This window comes from Alosa pseudoharengus, unplaced genomic scaffold (genome assembly GCF_046254945.1).
Source record: "Alosa pseudoharengus isolate Yale_2024_CS ecotype anadromous, Long Island Sound unplaced genomic scaffold, YU_APseudo_1.1 YU_APseudo_1.1_scf_11, whole genome shotgun sequence".
NCBI classification, from domain to species: domain Eukaryota; kingdom Metazoa; phylum Chordata; class Actinopteri; order Clupeiformes; family Clupeidae; genus Alosa; species Alosa pseudoharengus.
Genome location: NW_027468576.1, coordinates 9,968,789 through 9,988,897, shown reverse-complemented (window position 1 = coordinate 9,988,897; position 20,109 = coordinate 9,968,789). Strand labels below are relative to the sequence as shown.

The 20,109-nt window shown below is 40.3% G+C and overlaps 1 protein-coding gene and 2 long non-coding RNA genes across 3 annotated transcripts; all 3 read left to right on the top strand.

Moving 5' to 3' along the window:
* The first annotated feature begins 14,763 nt into the window (after window positions 1–14,763).
* Window positions 14,764–16,460, top strand: LOC143114595 (uncharacterized). Its single transcript, XR_012984958.1, has 4 exons — window positions 14,764–14,884; window positions 15,214–15,278; window positions 16,164–16,253; window positions 16,335–16,460. It is a non-coding gene; the product is annotated as an uncharacterized LOC143114595 (long non-coding RNA).
* A 561-nt stretch (window positions 16,461–17,021) lies between these two features.
* On the top strand, window positions 17,022–17,548 carry LOC143114590 (uncharacterized). The gene is made up of 3 exons (XR_012984956.1): window positions 17,022–17,122; window positions 17,239–17,375; window positions 17,462–17,548. It is a non-coding gene; the product is annotated as an uncharacterized LOC143114590 (long non-coding RNA).
* Window positions 17,549–17,703: 155 nt separating this feature from the next.
* Window positions 17,704–19,159, top strand: LOC143114584 (uncharacterized). Its single transcript, XM_076276262.1, has 4 exons — window positions 17,704–18,010; window positions 18,105–18,285; window positions 18,568–18,695; window positions 18,799–19,159. Exons 1-4 carry the CDS (start codon window positions 17,708–17,710, stop codon window positions 19,120–19,122), a joined length of 936 nt encoding a protein of 311 aa, XP_076132377.1. The 5' UTR covers window positions 17,704–17,707; the 3' UTR covers window positions 19,123–19,159.
* The last annotated feature ends 950 nt before the right edge of the window (window positions 19,160–20,109 follow it).

Sequence of the window (20,109 nt, the reverse complement as noted above, 5' to 3'; positions counted from 1 at the left end):
TAGTGTCTCAATCAGTGACCGCTCAAGAAGATACGTCAGCCATGAGTTTCGCTTTGTTTAGATGTTGTAGCTACACGCTTGTCTCATTGGCCTGGGGCGTTTGCTTAAACGTCTGGATGACTAACGGTCTAAAAGTTGGATTATAGTGACACAATCGAGACAAGTGACGAGGTTGGCCAATCCGTTTAACTTTTTTAGATATGATGCATTGTGAGCTCTATGTGCGAATTCGGAGAAGAGGCGTAGGCTGTGTTCTTTCCGTGCATCAATGTAGACAGTTTCTTGCAAACTCTTGTCAGGGGAAGTCATTCATTTTGGGTGTCGCTATGACTTGAACAGACAGCCTGCTATGCCACCCGATGTAACCTATTATTGTTACAGTTTTTAATCAATGCAACTAATAATATGTGTAAAGCGAGCGACGCAATATAAACCGTAGCCTATGCCATTTATTATCCCGTCTGTTATGACATGTACAACAATGTTTTTCACAATTTGCGGTAGGTTTTGCGGAAGGTTTTGACTGAGCTTGTTAACATAAAATAATAATACTGTCATCATCGCGAACTGTTGAGTAAGGGGGTCAGTCGTGTTTGTGACGCACAGACAGCCTTGTAGCCTATTTTGCTTAGGCCTTCACATTTAACGACAGTAGGTTGTGAGTGTATGTTGACAAAAAATAACCATGCAATTAAAATAGTCAACTTTAAACTTTGCTATAAAATATTATTAATTTGTAGCACAAAACCATGACCAGTAGGCCAACCAGAACCTCGCATATTAGCGTCATGTTTTGTGTGCGTCTATTTGGCAAGTCCACTAGCTGTCATGGATGCGTTGTTGCTAAAGGAAGGCACAGGTGTCATAAGTTAAAAAATAAATAGAGATGGGCGGCTGTTGGAAACGGGGGAGAACTACAAACTACGTTTATCTATGGCTGACAGTTTTTGCGCTCAGAAAGTAGGCTACGCATGTTCTTTCATAGCGCAACACGACCTGTCCCTCACCATATCGCAACCGCTTGTCAACCTTATACAATCTGATGCTGAAGACAAAAGCGCCCTCTCCAGATTGTCGTTATCAAATGCGCAGACCTCCTGCATGAGCACACACAGTATTGCTGCTCATTGGATATCTGAGTTGTCTGTAAAACTCAAAATTACCACGTTTTCATTAAATGCGGATGAGGCAACAAATGGAAATATGAACAATATCTCGAATGTTCTGAGTCATTACTTTGATGAGGAAATGGGAAGTCTTGCAAACTTGATTTTATAGATTTTACTTGGTGTTGAATTACATATTAACAAGAAAAGAAAAAAATCTCCCCTTTAAACACTTTTGGCCTGAAGTAATTAAATAAGAGTGTAAGTTAAAGCCCTTCTACAATATTGCTGCAGTAGAAAAGAACGGCAATGGCTTGTCAGCAATGGTCAGGGATGGTACTAAAATATTGTTTTGTTCATCAGGAAAACTCAATCTCAATCAAAAACACTCTCAATTCGTCTTATTCACATGGCGGCCATTGGCTGCTAAAACGAGGCTACAGGGTACACAAACCATAGGATTGTTATGTTCTATGCATTCACCTGTAGGTGGCATTAATTATATAGTAAGTGTACCCTGTAGCCTCGTTTTGGTTTAAACAATGGCCGCCGTGTGAATAAGGTGAATACTCCCTTTACTTTGCAGTTTGCATCTTTTTGTACATTAAAAATCAATAGGTCGCGACCGCAAAAGGGATGCTATCTCTATAGATAGATATGAACAACGTATGACTTATGGCCTTAAAAAAATTCAGTCAAACGATTTTTTTTTTCACTTTAATCCCTGAGCTTATAAAAGGTCCAAACATATTTCAGAATATAATGTTTTTATAATGTGGTAAGTTATTGTTTTAATTGGTTATGTTATTCTGTTATTAAGGAAAATATTTTCCTATGCCAGTGGTTCTCAAAGTGTGTGGTGGGCCCCACTAGTGGAGAATAGAGACATGACAGGTGGGGCACGATGAGCATGAGGAATTTTTTGTCTTTAATAATGCCTTTCTTTTTAACAAGGAAGATCATAGATTCAAAACAAACATATCTATCATATCTACATATCTATCTATAAATTGCAGGAACGTCTGTCTGTCTTTGTGTGTGTGTGTTAACCTCATATCTGTCGAACCGTTCATCCGATTGATTTCAAACTTGACAGGTGTCTTCCTACGGGCACGAGTAAGTGCAGTGCCAAGTTTGACGTTGTTTGGATAAGAAATTCAAAAGATATTGTTAAATATATCATTACAAGAAGCACAAATTGGCTTTCTCCACACTACTGTAGCCACTCCCCCTCTCACACAACAATTCCGACTGCAAGGTCCCAAATTGAAACGAGAGATAGTCTGATGGTCCCGAATTTAAGGACGTTTTAGAATGCCATACAGCTACAACTAGTGGCAGACAGAGGGACATGTCACTTATGCTACCAAAGACTGTTTTTGAGTCACATTGTTGCAAATCTCATGATGCATCTTTCTACAAATGTTGTCTTCTATATCATTAAGTTATTCAAGAGGCTTAACAATAAGCATATAGCCTCAACTCAAAACAACTGTTCGGTTTATGTCATTTTGATCTGTAAAAAATGTCACATGCAGCCATGCCTAAATTCTGCTCATTGCAATGTATTATAGGCTAAATTTATTATAATATAATATTCAGTATTCATTATTGAATGCTTAGCTGAAATTATGTTTTCCCTATCATCCTATTTTTACAGCAGGCACCTGCGGGCATGTAATGTAATTAATTAGGCTACTATACAGGTTTTCTAGAGGAGTAGCATGTTTGAATGGGCACTGTACTAGTGAATTAAAACAACATCAGATCCAGCGTACCAAAACAGGACATGTAATGTGGAACCAAATGCGATAATATTTTAACATTCCCATTTTGCCAAGGGTGATTGGGTCAGGTGGGGCTTAAATATTCCTCACATCCAAAGTGGGGATTGACAGAAAAAGTTTGAGAACCACTGGTGTAAACTGTCAGCGTAGCCCTGGTACAAGTCCATGACATCCACGAGTGCTTCTGCTATTTAGCTAGCTGGTTAGTTCTGGTAAAATGGACACCTTTTTGAAAGTAGAGCCGAAGGGAAAGATAGTTTTTCAATTTTTGGACAAGTACATTGAGGCAAATGGACTTGACTGATCTTTTTGTGTGGGAGTATGTTCAGACAGGGCTTCGGCTATGACTTGGAATTTTTCAATTTCAATTTAATATCACTTATAGAGTGCCAAAACATTGCACATGTCTCATGGCGCTTTACAGAGTGTTAAACAATCAGAGAAGGCCCATGAGTAACAGGGGTGAGAAAAAACTCTGTAGAATTGGAGATACATGTAGGAAGAAACCTCCAGCAGATCCACGACTCAATAGCCTGACCCATCTGCATAGGGTCAGTACAAACCACAAAGGTCTGTTTACATGATAAATGAATAAGTTAGTTAGGTGTAGAGAAAAGAACATGGTGTTTAAAGAATGCCTTACATATGCAAAGACATCAGATACAATTGAGGATAAAAACACAATAAAGTCCAGGACTTATTTACATTGTGGTCCTAAACGCATAACACCAGGACAAGACACTCACAGAGTGTGTGATAATCAATGACATAACATAAACACATTTTTCTTAAATAAATAAAAATGCTACCCTCGCTAGTAACCAGGCCTTGATTCTCTTTTTAAAAGATTTGGAAATGCTGGAAATTACTTTAATTTGCCTGTCTACCTTGTTCCACTGAACTGCACCTATATAGGCAAAGGTTCCTTTCCCTAACAATGTCTTAAATTTATAAGGACACAGATCTGATATTCTGCCACCAGTGCAAAAACATTGGGACACTACCAAACAATATTTTATGGATCAAGGTCAGCCTTGACATAACAACACGAGACTCAACAGGGAGCCAGTTGAGCTCAGCAAATTGTGACCTACCTATATCAGACCTACGGCCCAAATTCAGAATGACCCTTATTCGTTTATTCTGTGCTGTTTGCAGGCTCCCTTTTAGTCGGTTTGTTAGGCCTTCAAACCAGGAAGTACATGCAAATTCAAAATAATTTCAAATTAAGGAGTTAGCTAAAATTATCATTGTTAACCTATCTAAAACAGACATTATTCAGAATGACCCTAAATTTAGAGCATCTACTTAGTCTGTATTTTGAGCTGAACAAGATGGCCTCTGTCTTACAAAGATGTAAGGACAGCATATTGTCAGTCAGCCAGTTGTTTACAGAGGATAGCTCAGAACTCAGGGTGCTCTCTAGAGTAGATTGGTGTTTAAACGCGACATTAACATGTAGTAGGCTACTCAAGTGGTAGATATGGCTCCATATGTTCAAACTCAAAACAGTTGGATTTTGTTGGTAAGATGGTCTTAAAGTGTGCCCTACCAAACGGTTGAGCAAGCAGTTAAAGGGTTAATAAATCGTGGTTTTACGTAGGCTAAGTGCTGTCTGCTGTTTTTGTGGTCAAAGACGAGTGAAATTACGTGGCTGAAAAACTAGCGTGACAATGCATAAACGGCATTAAAGTTATACAAACATATAATAGAACATATAACATATTAAGCTAGATACTTACAGACATACAATTTGGGATGCTAGATGACCCATGCAAAATGTAGGCATAGTATCTATTAACGTTTTTCATGATGTAGCCTAGGTTCTATAGCTTTGTTTACATCCACCTGGTAGGCAAGGGACAAATTGAACCCATGAACCTATTGAACGTCGTTGTCTGCAGCTGCTTCTCTGTAGGCTACATCTCTGTATTTCAGCAATGTCAACATTTCAGGCATCAATAAAGGTGATGATGAAACGTTATCCCATTGTTCAATATTTTATAGTCTGTCACAGGAACGTTATTTCACTAAAATTGCTCTGATTTGGTGCATTGATCTGTAACGTTATAGGAGAACCAGCATAGCCTCTGTTCAAAACTCGGTTTACACGAAGACGATAGACTTTCTTAGAAGCTGTGAAATTTGCCAGATAGCCTACAGATACTATTCATATGATAACTGTTGCCGTACACTCTGGAATGTTGATGGCTGACCCAGGAACAGGTGAAGGGTTCAGATGCAAAAGCCTCTAAATGCCACCTATGTCAAAAATGAGATAAAGATGGTGAGGGGATGCTCTCCACACATAGTATACGTTAATCAAATAATTTAACTTCTAAACCCACTAAATACCACTCTCTTCCTGGTCTGAAATATCGATTTATAGGCAAAAACCTATAGGAGCCTGAATTTAAATGCTCATTTAAAAGAAAAGTGGTCAGACGGATTTAGAGGGTTTTGCATCTGAACTCTTCAGGTGCTAATGTGTGCCAGTGGTGTAAAATAATAGACAGCCAAGTGCACGAGGACACTATTCATTTGATAACTGCTGCCATGGAATACACTACACAATGTTGATGGCAGGAACAGGTACTAATGTGTATAATGAGAGACATCCTGGTGCACTGGAGGATACTATTCATATGATAACTGAAAAATGTAGTATTGAAATTGTAAGTATTGAAACAGATTACCTCAGTATTATAAATGAGTTGAGCCTACTACGATTATGTAGGGTCAAGAACTAAATCTCAACGATTGTCTAATGTGTAAGAAATTAAAGACACAAGGGTACCAGTATTAGTAGAACTCAATTTTATTGCAGCTGTATTACAGTATTACACACCACACAAGATCGGATCAGTTCAGGCAACCTCTCCGAATGTCTGTTTCCTGCCAGAGAACAGTCCTCGCTGTGTCTGAAAGAATGTCTTGAGGTTCTCCCTCACAGCACGGGATGCACATGCTGTAGATATTCTGGCTACAACTCTCAGGTGTCATCTGCAACAACCCTCGTCCACGTGGCTGAAGTTCACCTGATGGTGTTTGTGTATCTATGAAGTTTGGCGGAATGTATCTGCAAGTTGGAGTCTGCGCAGCATCTGTATGTGTAAGCATGTTGTGAAGAGCAACACATGAACAACAACTTTGTGGGGGGGGGGGGGATGGGGGCTCCATGGGTTTCTGGAAAATCCTCCGGTGCGTTCCAGTGTGCAGGCAAGATGTCAAAGCTGTTTCCAAAGACCCTGCGGGCCCTTGAGTGGCGGTAGTTGTATATTTTCCTTGTGTGGAGTGTACAGTGGCCACCTCACTTGCTCAAAAGAGGAGATAGACTCCTATCTGCATGACATCTATAGCGATGCAGCCTGGGAAGAGGATCTTGGCGAATGCAGACACCTATGGCAAGCGATTTTATCATTTACCCGCTATTTGACTATCTGGAATTAACATTGTAGATATCAACAACGTCTTTCTGACTAGTCGCAATTACATTTTGGATAGTTGGAATTGTCATTCAAGATATCTGTAACGTAATTGTGACTAGTCGAAACGTCAGATAGAGATATCTGTAATTTAGTTTTGACTAGGCAAAACTGAATTACAGATATCTGTCCTCACGTCATTGAAAACAACATTCAACTCGTCACACATCTTAAATGGCAATTGCAGATATCTTTAATTCAGTTTTGACTAGGCAGAATGAAAGGTGAAGATATCTCAAACGTCATTATGACTAGTGCAAATTATTGTGCAAGACGTTGCTCTTTAGTTCCGTAGCAGAACCCGTCTAGATTTCTAGGCTAGCCCATCTACTTAGACATTGTCAGCTAATTTCCCCTCCCCAACATAATCAAAGAAAAAGTGGGCTTATTTCCTTATTTCTATGAATGGAAGAAGAATAAGCAGGCTGTAATGTCGTAGCCTACATTAATTAGTAGGCCTAGGCTACTAAATTCACCAGCACCAGCTACAGGAAATTCCATTCATAATGGTGTTGGCTGTAATCGAAAAAATCAAAGGTACATTGAATCATCAATTTTTGCTGCCAGCTCCTGTCTTGCATAGGCTGCAGCATTAAAAAGACGATTAAAAACTCCTTCGCCCTCTGGCTGCTCTGACATGGTGCTAATTACAAAGTTAACAGTTAACAGGTGCTATGTGATTTGATGATTTGAACAACAACACGCTCTTCTCCCGCCTAAAGTGGGATGCGGGCCTAATTTGCATAGCAATACAGATATCTCTAACGTCATTTCGCCTAGTCAAAACTCTAATTCAAGATATCTATAATTACATTTTGACTAGGCAGAATGAAAGTTATAGATATCTCCAATTTCAGATATCTCTAATCAAAACTCATTCAAGATATCTATAACTTGATAATAGATATCTACAATCAAATTATGACTATCCCTAACTCCAGTTTGAGATATCTACAACGTCATTTTGACTAGTCAAAATTCCATTTACAGATATCTACAATGTCATTTCGCCTAGTCAAAACTTAATTCAAGATATCTGAAAAGGAACATGTAGATATCTTGAATTAAAGTGAATTAAAGATATCTTCAACTGGAGTTATGACTAGTCAGAATCAAATTGTAGATATCTCTAACTGGAATTACAGATATCTACAATTCAATTGCAGATATCCGTAATTCACATAGTGGATATCTGCAACTGAATTGTAGATATCCGTAATGATAAACCCCATAGAAATGAATGGCCAATTGGGCGTCATTTGTCCTAGGAAGAATGTCTTTGTGGATATCTGAAATGACGATTATGGATAGGAAGAATTCAGTTGCGGATATCTAAAATGTTCGTTTTGACTAGGCAAAACTGAATTACAGATATCTGCAATACATATCCAGTCTAGCGGGAAAATGTTAAAATCGCTTGCCATACCTCATTAATCCACCTACACTAACCACTGACTTCAACACCAAAGTACCCAGTTGGATAGGAATCCAAACTGTTGCCAAGGCTGCCAGAAACAGCTCAGCACCTGGACCCAATGGTGTGCCATATCTGGTGTACAAGAGGTGCCCCAAGCTCTTGCGCCGTCCGTGGAAGATCCTGAGGGTCATGCAGAGGAGGGGGAAAGTTGCCCAACAATGGAGATCTGCAGAAGGGTTGTGGGTTCCGAAGGAAGAAAAGTTAACCACCATCAAATAGTTTAGGACCATCTCACTGCTAAACGTCGAGGGGAAGATATTCTTCAATATCCTATCCCATTAGCTGTCAGACTACCTCCTAAAGAACCAGGTGTTCCCAGGTGCCTTGAACACAGTGGAGTGGTGACACAACAGAGAGGCTTGTAAAGGGGAAGGAAACCTGGCTGTACTATGGCTGGACTTATGGCTCCATACCCCACACGCAAGGGCGTAGATTTGCGTGGGGTCCGAGGGCGTGTCCACACCAATATCAAATAATGACTGAAATGTCCCCACCAATATTTAGGTCGAAACGGAAAAACGCGCCTCATGCAAAGGGTTAACATAATTTCCCACTTCAGTACCGCCACCCAAAATACGTCTTTGAGACAGGTTTGTTTTTTGATTGACTTAGCTCGCTGTAGCCTATGCTGTCGATTAAAAGTTTTTGGCACACTTAGCTGCAAAGATCTTATCTCTACAATCTTTGCTTGGCTGTGGATTCGAGGATGTCGGGCAAGAAAAGAAAGGCGGAGGACATCAGAAGCTAGTGTAGGCCTAAGTCATAATATTATGCGGTATTTCAAGGCATAGAAATGCCAGAAACTTCGTTTTTTGGTACACATTTAGTTGACAGTGACATATGTGTATAGCCTATTAAATGGACGTTGGAATCGACCAAATACCAGCAAGATCGCGATGGCATTTGTGTACTATGACAATGGTTACTACTAAGGAAAGGGAATGCATGCTTTTAACCAGCATTGCTATAAATATTTGCTGAAATGAATGAAAATGGCAAAAACACGAGGATGTCAGTGAAAACAAATGCATTTCTATGGGCTTGACGTGGTGGAGATAGAACATGAATGCAAAACATTGTTTCCAACCGTTTTCTCACTCATAATGGCAATCGATTTGTTACTTTGTCAGAAGACAGAAAAAGCAACCCAGCCGCTACCCTTATCAGACAGCGGTGGTGTGGCAGGGTCACTCAGCAGCAGGTTCTTGAATAAGGACATGGTGGTTAATTGATTTTTTAGTGTTAGCTAGTTATAGGCTAGTTAGACCTAGTGAATACTACTGGTCTTCTTCGATATTTGAGTCGTGCTATGTCACTGCTCATGACATCAATATTTTATTTATAAAGTGACAGAGGAACCCGGCCAGGTTGTTGCACAGATAGGGAAGATTCAGGGCTACAGTGTTCCTCAGATAGGGAAGATTCAGGGCTACAGGTACATTTTGACATGGTGTTTTGACTAAATGTTTTACTGCATATGCATCAGTAGGTAATGCATCAAAGCAAACGCATCATACATTATTTATTTATTTATTATTTTATTTTATTTTATTATTTTTTTTTGGGGGGGGGGGGGGGGGGGTGGCTGGGTAGTGTCCCCACCAAAGCTCAGACCAAACCTACGCCCTTGCCCACAGTGGAGGTGGCATTGGGGAGACATCATGTCCCAGGCAGCATCAAGATCCTCATCATGGATTATTATTACATCTTTAATCTGAGGTTCACTTCCGGCAAAGTTACATCTGAGCGGCATCGTCTGGAAAAAGGGATCATCACTAGATGCACCGTTTCTGTGATTCTCTTTTCCCTGGTCATGAACATGCTGGTCAAATCCGCTGAGCTGGAATGCAGAGGCCCCAAAACCAAGTCCGGAATCTGTCAGTCCCCCATTAGGGCATTCATGGACAATGTAACAGTATTGGACGATTCATGGACGACAGTAACAACATTGTCAGTCCTAGGATGCAGATGGATCCTCCAGGGCTTAGAGAGGTTAACCACCTGGGCTAGGATGCGTTTCAAGTGAGGGCTGGGGTCGACAACCATCAAGGCACAACATTTCATTATTAAGAGTAGGGGAACACCCGCCTTCCCGACCAAAAGTTCAGACAGGCCTGCTGGGAACAGCGAATGACAGCTAAGGGTGGACCTGGGGAAGCAACTCAGATTCCCCTGAGACATCATGGAGACCAGCCTTAGACCCGACATGGTTCTGTTCTCAGTAACATCCAAGCAGGTTATCTTGTTGGAGCTAACAGTGCCCTGGGAGGAGAGGATGGAGGAAACCAGTAAAAAGAAAGAGGGAGAAATATGGGGAGCTGGTGGAGGTGTGCTGGAGACAGGGGTGGCACAGTGCACAGTGCTTGCCCATTGAGGTTGGGGTAAGGGGTTTGCAGGAAAGTCACTCTGCAAGGCCGACAGCCTCCTGGGAATCACAGGGGCACGCAAGAGAAGAGCGATCAGTACAGCTTGGCTGTAGAGAAAGCCTCTCGATGGCTCTGGATCAGGACAGGCAAGCAATAGGCTAACGCTTCTTGGACACAAGCAGGTAACTCCCGGTCGGGTCGACTGGGTGAGGGAATCTGAAGTTGAAAGACCCGAAACCCCCTATGACCCCAGGTACTATCACTGATGATGTGTCCAAAAGTGCATCACAAGATGTAAGTAACAACCATGCTTTGGTTTCGAGTCAATAGGTCACATGGCTTAGGCGTTATTGAAAAAAGGAGACTGTTCCTTATAATGTATTTTCCTTGAAATATTAATATAAAATAGATTGCATACAATTGGTATAAAAAAGGTGTACCTGATATATGTCCCATATAGGATAACTATTCTGCAAGGTTTGTGGCCTGGGACTGTTGTGTTTGATGTGTTTTCCTTAATATATTAATAGAAGGCCCGGCTGTGGCGCGACTGCCTGGGGTACTTGCACCGTACGCCGGTGACCCAGGTTCGATTCCCGCCCAGTGGTCCCTTCCGGATCCCACCTGACTCTCTCTCCCACTCGCTTTTGGGGCTTTTTATGCCTTTTAATGAGATAGGATTGACTGATTAGTCCCATATATTTTGCATTGGTTTGGAGTCACTAGATCACTAACCTGACTCCGCCAGATGGATTTGCTCCGCATATCCATCTGGGAACTTTTCATTGAAGAACTTTTGGGAAGGGGCGGACATACTGGTTAGCTGATTGGATAAACCATCTGTCTATCACCACCTTTGTTGGTTATCGACGGGCCAAATCAACCAATTAGATGAACAAAGTATTCTTCTAATGCCGTTTAACATACAATTAAGTTAGGTAACGTGACAAACGTTAAGATGTTTTAACTTACCATTTATGAACCTAATCAACGACAATTCCCATCAAGTTTTCACGGTAGGCCCTACACTTCTGAAGATAGTATATTCCTCCATTATGAACTGGAATCAGCCGTGGAGGATGTCTGTGTCGTTCATTCCTCCCAGCTGCATGGCTGAGACTCATAGCTTCACAGTTTACCCAGGAATACTTTCTAATTTGAATAAAATTGCGCGATAGCTATGCTCATCTCTGTGGATGCCGTCATGTTGTTCGTTGCGTCACACCTCAACCCGCCTCAAAGCCAACGCTGATTGGACGTTCGTTTGGTGAACTGCTCCAAATTTTCTTCAACGGAAAGTATCCAGACTGATCTGCGAGTGAAACCCTGAAAAATGAAATTCAGAAAGTAATTTATTGATGGTCCCTTGCTGAAAACTAAGCAGTTAGGAGCAAGGGGGTGTGCCGTGGTTGTCTGAATGAAAGCACAGCAGAAACTGCTGATGAACCAAACTTAATATTCGAATATCTGTTGAATATCAAACTAATATCACTAACTTCACCACGGCTGGAAAAACCGGGAAAAAATAGAGGGCTTTCTGTTGTACCACAATGCAATGGATATTGGGCCAAAATGATAGGTTAGGGCATCATGATATTAGGTAATATCTCCCAAGCTCTTTATCTTTATCCTTATCAAACGTGGTATACTTACTCGTTATAAGGGCTTGATAAACTAATGAGGTATTCAAGGTCCTGAGGTCAAAGTTCAAAATACATTTTGGTACAAGATATATACTAGCCTGACGAGCCAGACCCACATTAAAATGTAGGGTCTGGGGACTCACCATTCACAGTGCTCAGTCCGAGGGGCGGGATAATCGGTTGTCTTTCAAATTCCCTCTGCACGCAATAGGATAGCGCTACAACTCATAAGTCCCATGCGTTTTCCCACCAGCGGAGCTAGTTGGCTAGTTCAAACTTTTGCCAACTTAAAAAAAGCTTAACTCGTGTCACGCTGCCAAAAGCAACATCCACCTTCTTTGTGCGTCTAGATTTCTAGGCTAGATACATACAGCAAGAATAACAGAATTTGGCTGAAGCAACGTGGATAAATCTCGGGCCGAGGAAAATTGCCGCTGTGCGTCTGGGAGTTCTTTGCATCCCCCTCATCCATTAGTCACGTATAAAAGGTCACTTCGGCGGCTGTTATCCCTTACATGTCGTCCATTAGTCATGTATAACAGGTCAGTTCGGCGGCCGGTATCCCTTACATGTCAGTCATGACAGTAATTACATTCAAAAACGTACCTTCATATTACATCACAATTTATAAAGGAACAAAGTTTAAAAAGGAAACACAATATATTAGATGGATTACACGAATAATAAGTAAGGAAAAACAACATTTATACCGTAATTTCCTGTTAAATTAAATATTTCATGGCGCTATTGCACTGAATGGTCACCAGATGACGCCATTTCGCTACTTGCTTTACATCCAGATAAGGCCCGAAGTGCAGTGCCATGCCGCCATCTGGTGGCCATGAAATATTTATTGTAGCCCATTATGTTTATTAGGAAAGAATAATCTTGTACTTCCTTACCAATTATTCTTCTAATCCATCTAATATATTGTGTTTTTCTTTTTAAACTTTGTTCCTTTATAAATTGGGGTGTATCACTAAGGTACGTTGTTGATATACTCTGACATTCGACAATGGGCACAGTCTTAGGAGCTAACACTTTGCATAAGATTTCTCATGTATCAGCCAAATTATGTTATTCTTGCTGTATAGGCTCCCAAGCTCTTTATCTTTATCCTTATCAAACTTGGTATAGACTACTTACTCAATATAAGGGCTTGATGAACTGGTCTTGAGGTCAAAGTTCAAGGTCACAGTCACATGAGGTCATACTCAAAATATTGGCGTGATATCTTCCAACTAGACTGAAGGATCTTCATGAAACCAATACAGTTGATAAAGCCTGCATGCACTGGTTAAGTACTAAAGGTGATGGGATCAAAGGTAAAGTTCAAATTCTTTCGAAGTTATATGAGGCTATAGCAGGCAGTCAAACAAATGACAATTTACATATTACGTTGTCCGTGTCATTAGTGATTACACAAGTCAAGAAAATTATTAAAGCAAATTGTATTTTCTGTATAACAAGATTATTTTCAGTCTCAAAAGGTGTAGTCTTTTTCTCCAAGGGGAGTAAACAGGGGAAATGAAAACAATTGTATTACTCCATGAGCCAGAGGCCCATTTTGAGCCGATTGGTGCCAACTGAATTGTTATTTTCTGATAGCTATACTGTATGTGTCTATAACACAAACATGCATCATGAACATCTGGGACTCACAGCTGAAGCTTAGTTGAGTACTCAATATATACTACAGGTAGCCATACACCTGATTGACCTATACCCAATGATGCATGGGCCAGAGTCCTGCACGGGTTCGGGTACCCGCGGGTACCCGACGGGTGACCCGCACATTTTGATGAAACGGGTGAAAAATATTCTACTGTGTCGGATGCGGGTGCGGGTCGGGTCGGACACGGGGGTGACACGGGTCGGAATTGGCCTTTCATAAACATCACGTGCATATGTAACAATATTTTCTACAGTAACACATCCTAAATAATATGCCTGCAATTCAAGTTGATGAAAGCATTTGAAATGCACGTTTCGTACGTGCCTTCCCAAAACAGGCGCCTATAGGCTATTTCACTTTTTAAAATCACATGCGCGGGATCTGCCTGCAGTCTTTCAGAACAAAAGTGGCTGCACATTGATAAAAAAAAACGCCTAAAGATGACTCTTTTGACATGTTGTCATGGTGGAGAGAGCATGCTCGTTTAATTCCCAATATTGCCTAGATTGTGAGATCTATTGACATCCCTGCAAGCGAGCGAGATTTCTCCTATGCGTGGGAAAAGGTATAGGCACATTTTCCCCATTCAATCTTGCACTCAAATAAACGGGATAGTGTCACACGTCTTATGCCTATTTCCATAAAGTTTCACAGGCTAATGCATAATCCGGTGTAGGTTATGACCGAATCATTCCTTCATTTAATGTAGGCTAGCCTACTACTGCTGTTAATAAGTTGTGTGTGCAAGGCCGTGTTTGAATTCTAAATTAGGCATTTGCGTGGCGATAGCCTTGTAGACGCATCTGCTTGAAAAGTGGTAAAATGTTATCACTCGGGTGTTGAAAAGTAGCCAGGCTACCACAATACATCATGTAGGATACACAGCAAATTTCTGGAGTTCGAAAATCTGGAGTCAAACAAAAAAGTGTTAAAGTGTTAGATTTTGGGAGTTTATTCTCTACATTTAACTACAGCTTGTATTCAGGGTAACTCTTTGGTGGTGTAATATTTCGGTGTTCATTTATTGGGTGTCGAGGAGCCTGATTGAACACTACACCTGAGTTAACAGCTTTGTCACCGCGCTCCTTTCAGCAGTTTTCACTTGGACTTCTCCCTTGAGCCAGTTAAAAGTGTGATTTTACTTCTTACTTCTAATGTTACTATACTTACTTTACTATACCTTTACTTCTAATGTTATATTAGGCTATTCAGGACTTTAAGACGTCAATTGGACGTATAATAACGGTACTTTTGTATATTTTGTCAGACAGTGATGGCCAAACTTGCTAGCAGCTAGAGCTAGCTGCTGAAGTTCGCCCCGAACCAGTTGGGACTCATGAGGCAGGTAAAAGTGCCATTTTACTCCTCAAACTAACGTTATATTAGACTTCTATCAGAATATAACGGCACATTTTTATGTTTTGTCGAAGACTGAATTTTGCGAGGTCAAACTCGCTAGCTAGCTAGCTAGCTGCTGAAGTTAGCCCCGAAGTTTTTTTTTTTAGTTGGCCCCAAACTTGTCATACCATGCTTTGCACTTCGCGCTCATGGAATTAACATCATATCGTCATTACTGATATGTCTTTGTGTATCTAAGTTAACATTAGCCTACTCTGTTTCTTGTCGTATCAACGTATAGAATTCTACTGAACGGTAACGTTGTTGTTTCCTTAGTTTACTCGGCACGGCTAGGACCGTAACGGATGCGAGAAGGGGACCTGTGAGGGAATTACGACACGGTAAGGTTCAGCTTGCACTGACTGTCTGTCTCACTTGAGAGGCTGTATCCATTTAACGTAGCCTAAATGGCGGAAACACAGTCGCCTTAGTTGCTAAACCTAACAAACCTAAGTTTCCCTTGCTAACAAGTAACGTTAACGTTAGTGTTGTTTGAAACTGTTCTTTACTGCAGTGTTTTTCAACCACTGTGCCGGGGCACACTAGTGTGCCGTGAGAGATCATCAGGTGTGCAGCAGAAAATTAGCCAAATGTCACTCACTGGTCCAGAAAAGCAACTGTTGCATCAAAGAATTTATAACCACATGCTCTCATTGATTGTATGATTGCACTATTTGTGGTATGCAGGCATTGCACAACGGGGGCCCCATATCCAGTACTCACAGAATCATCACATATCCAGTTCATAACAACAATTAAATTAGATATAGTCACCTACAAATGAAACAGAGGGCGCTTGTTTTATTGAGCAGGTCTTGCATAAGCCATAATAAGGCCATATCTGTGTATTATTTGAAATTTTAGGCTATGGTATGTTTATATTTCCTTCACACAGGATGTTAGTGTGCCGTGGGACATTTTAAGTATCAAAAGTGTGCCGTGGCACAAAAAAGGTTGAAAAACACTGCTTTACTGTCATATGTTATCTGTCAGTGAGTGAAACTGAGTCTTTCTGAATGCCAGTGAACGTGTTAGAGTTTGACGGCGACTCTTATAGCTTAGAGGCTGTCTGTCAATCATTTTTATTGTAAAGACATGACTATGACCACTGAATATTATGCTAAACATGCTATAGATTGAATAACAGCTACCACAAAGACTCTTTTGTTAGAGTGACAGTCCACATGTTGCTTTTATTAGTGGTAAAATTATTATTTTCCCTCCAGTGGTCAAGATGTTGTTGAAGGTACAACATGAAAGGACAAAGAAATATGTGAAACTGGAAGAGGTCAGCTTCTCAGACTTTATCAATGCAGGTAGGTGATGTACCTATGTGTTGTCTGATGTCATTAAAGGGGACATAATAATTTAATAACGTGTTGAATGTTGTGCTATAGTGAAGCAGAAGTTTCTCATACCAGAAGATAAAGTGCTGAAAGTCGCAGATGAGCAGGGCATAGAGGTGGATGAGGATGTCTTTCCAGAACTTGCAACAGAAGCAATGTGTTTCGTCATCTCTACTGATGATGGTAAGGGTATTGAACATTTCCTAGTTTGTTTTTTGCAGGAAAGCTTTTAAAGATTTGTGTTAATGTTTGTCAAAAAAAAATGTCAGCAGCTTGCAGATGATATCCTGAGTAATCAAAAAATGTATTTTAACTCTCCTCTATCATGTGCATTTCAGTCATCCTACTTGCAGAATCATCCAAGAACATAGCTGACTGCTCACTCTCAACAGAGTTCGCAGACTACTCCAACCTGACGGAATTTGTGACACTCACACCTTGTGGTAGGCAGGCTTATAGTAAAAGTTTATTATGAAATACAAAATGGCTCTCTCATCTAATGGGGCAAGTTGTGATTTAAGTAAACTAAGTCTTAGTGTTCTTTGGTGTCAAGAGATCCTTTGGAATGAAAACATGCTTGATCTTCCTTTGCACCCTAATGTACGTATATGGCAGTTTTGTGTTTGTTAATTTATGATTGTATGTGCCTTGTAACCTAATGTTGTTATTTGTGGTCCTCAGATTTTACACTACTGCAGCAAGATGGTGAAGGGTCTTCCTGCAAAAGTCTTACAGATACGTTGTCCCTCTCAAGCAGTCTAAGCAGTCCACAAAGTGATGCTGGATCTCAAATGATTCAGCCTGTCATGGACAGCATGGACAGCACCCGCGCAAAAAATGTAATCTTATAACCTCCATTCTTTGTTCTTGTTGGCCTTTCTTCAAAGCCCACCTTAATTAATGTCTTAATTTTGTTGTTAATTGTTGTTTTGTATTTTATATCATTTGTATCTAGGCAGTGGAGCAAATTCTCACTTCTAAGCCTGCAGGGATGACGGTGATCAAACAGTATGAAGAGACCGGGAGTTTGAAAGATTCCACTCGGCGTTTAATGGTAAACATCATTGTGGCTCACATGCGTGAAAAGGAAGGGTAAGACTCTTGATGTTAATGACATAAAATTCACATTTGTAGACAAGTCAATAATCTTATCACAAACAATACTTTTGCTTTTGCAGGAGATTTGTAAGTAAGACGACAAAGGAGTTTCATGCCCTTGGGATTGTGTCGCTCTTCCCATCTTTGAAGGACCCATACTCAAAAAAGGGATATGTGAGTTTGCATTGTAATCATGGTCTGAAATAATGATGACAGTTACATTTTGGTTCGTTGATCTTTTGTGTCTAAGCAGCATAAATGCACCAGGGCCATTATATTGTCTGCACTCCAACCAGAAGTACTCTTTTACTTTCAGGAACATTTCTATGACATTCAGAGCAACAAAGGCTTTCTTGAGTGGCGAGTCCAGAACCACATCTACATCCCATAACAGAGTAGAGCTAAAAGGAGGTCCCACATCATCAAGAACAGTCTGCTCCATAGATGACCAGCAAACAGGAGATGAATGTATGGAGGCCATGTCTCTTCTTCACCACACCACTGACCGTGACTTAGTCTTCCAGAAGATGAAAGAGACATTCCAATATCGTCAACAGATGCTCCATGACCCACAGCAATCAGCAGATATACTTCAGACATTTCCTCGTTTCTTGGACATGAAGGGACTGGTAGGCAAAAAATTTGAATTTTAACAAACATTTGTGAAAATATGTGATTTACTTCCAGTGATTTGTAATGGTAGTCCTTATTGTTTTGTAATAGATTTTGCAAGACTTCTTGTTGATGTTTGGAGCAGAGACTGCTTCCAGGTTCCTGGGAAAATGGGAGACCGGTTTTAAAGACAAGGTCATCCAAGAGGCCAGGGCCCTCAGAGAGACACCTCTCCTGAAAAAACTGCTGACATCTGCCCTGAATGAAAATCCTGACACTGCAGATGAGCCAGGTAGTATTGTAACAGTCAAAACATCTCAACAGCTTGCACCTTTGTTCTGCCTTTTTAATAATAAACAACTATTAACAGTACATATAAATTACACATTAACATTTTACTATAATGACTAAATGTACCATTTTGCACAAGTTTGTAATGACCGGTCTGCTCTGATCAGTGAGGTTTAAGAGTTTAGATGAATGGCACAAGACAAGAGGTAACCTTGTCCTCCACATAGGAAAAATGTGAAGGCAAATATTCTTGAGTTAATCATGTTATTTACACTGTCTGCAGAGTGGGACAGCGACATGGCTTCTCTTCTTGTCTTGCTGCATCTTCTCACTCCACAACCAGCTGGGAGGAAGAGGCCAAAGAAGATCAGTGTCAGAGAGGCAACAGATCATCTGGTAAAATTCCAAAAGGTTTGTGAAGACAGTACGATCTAATTCCAAATAGGGTTCATGCAACATTTCAAGTCATTTTAAACTAATGACTTATATGTAGATGTTTGTCTTTGTGTTTCAGTCCTGCCAGAGCCTGGAGGATCACCTCAGGACCACTGAAGGAAGCCCTCAGCCATATCTTCTGGCCTCAGGAACTTCAAAAGCACAGGTTTCCAGCTTCTACATAGTCTTGGACAGAAAGCTTCTTCCATGTCAGTCATGCACATCCTTGGGTGCGTTTGATGAGTTGTTCAAGTCCCACTTTGTTTTCAGCATGAAATATGATGATGCTCTGTTGAGTCTGTACACATTTTTGCAAACTACTCTGTACAACATTGATAGAGGTACAACAGAAGAAACTCCAAGAGTCAAAGAGCTCAGAGCAAAGCTGTTGAACAAGCAGTAATTTTAACTTAGCCAGCAAGAATGCTCAGATGTTTCCTTTGTGCTTCAACCTTTGGTACAGCTTTGGTACAGCTTTGAATCACACATTTTTCAAATGTGTGATTCACATTTGTATGTTGTATCACATTTGTATGTTGTATTTTATAATGTATCAACATTGCTGACTAAATGTAAGCTATATGGAATTCACATTTGTTTTTATGTACATGTTTATGTACTTATATTACAGGTTTAAAGTCTACCTCATGTTAATACATTACTGCATTACAGAAACGTTATTTTATCAGCAGTGCTTTTATACAATGTTTGCACTTTCTGCACAGAGAGATGTGATACTGACATGTTTTTTGAAATATCCAACTGCTTTTCCAATGTTTAGCTGCTGTTAAAGCAGTTTGTTTTAAATATGAAATTTGGTTGGTTGGCTGTAACATGTTTAAACAGTTTGTCATTCAAAATGTCAAACATGAATTTAAAATAAAACTGTGGTAATAAATGTTTTCTGTAGTCATTTTCATTTTAATTGTTAATTATTAACTCAGAAAAGTGTTAAATAAAACACATTTTTAAGTGTTAACAGTTACCACCATGAAAGAGTTCACATTAAAATTAACCCCAGGTGAGAGTTGTATTTTACCCCACATGGGATTAGTATTTTAACTCCCACAAGTGTTCAGTTTTAACTCCAGAAAAGAGTTTAAAATCAACTCCCGGAAAAGAGTTACTTTAACTTTTCCCTGGAGTTCATTCGATGGTCTCACATGTACACTCGAATGTAGTTGATATAAACTCCCAGAGAGTTTATTCCAAAGGCCAGAATTTGCTGTGTATGCCTGTCAACTTCAGCTGAAGTTGGATCTGCAATGTTAATGGTTGTGTAATTAGTTCATTAAACGTGTCTGTTTAACTCGGGTACGGGTCGGGTGTCAATTTTATTTAATGCGGGTCGGGTCGGGTACGGATTTTAACAAGCTCTGGTGTCGGAAAA

Coding starts and splice junctions, on each gene's coding strand:
- LOC143114584 (XM_076276262.1), top strand. CDS start 17,708: ATGACATTCAGAGCAACAAAGGCTTTCTTGAGTGGCGAGTCCAGAACC. Junction 18,011..18,104: donor TCTTGGACATGAAGGGACTG/GTAGGCAAAAAA, acceptor GTTTTGTAATAG/ATTTTGCAAGACTTCTTGTT. Junction 18,696..18,798: donor ATCTGGTAAAATTCCAAAAG/GTTTGTGAAGAC, acceptor TTTGTGTTTCAG/TCCTGCCAGAGCCTGGAGGA.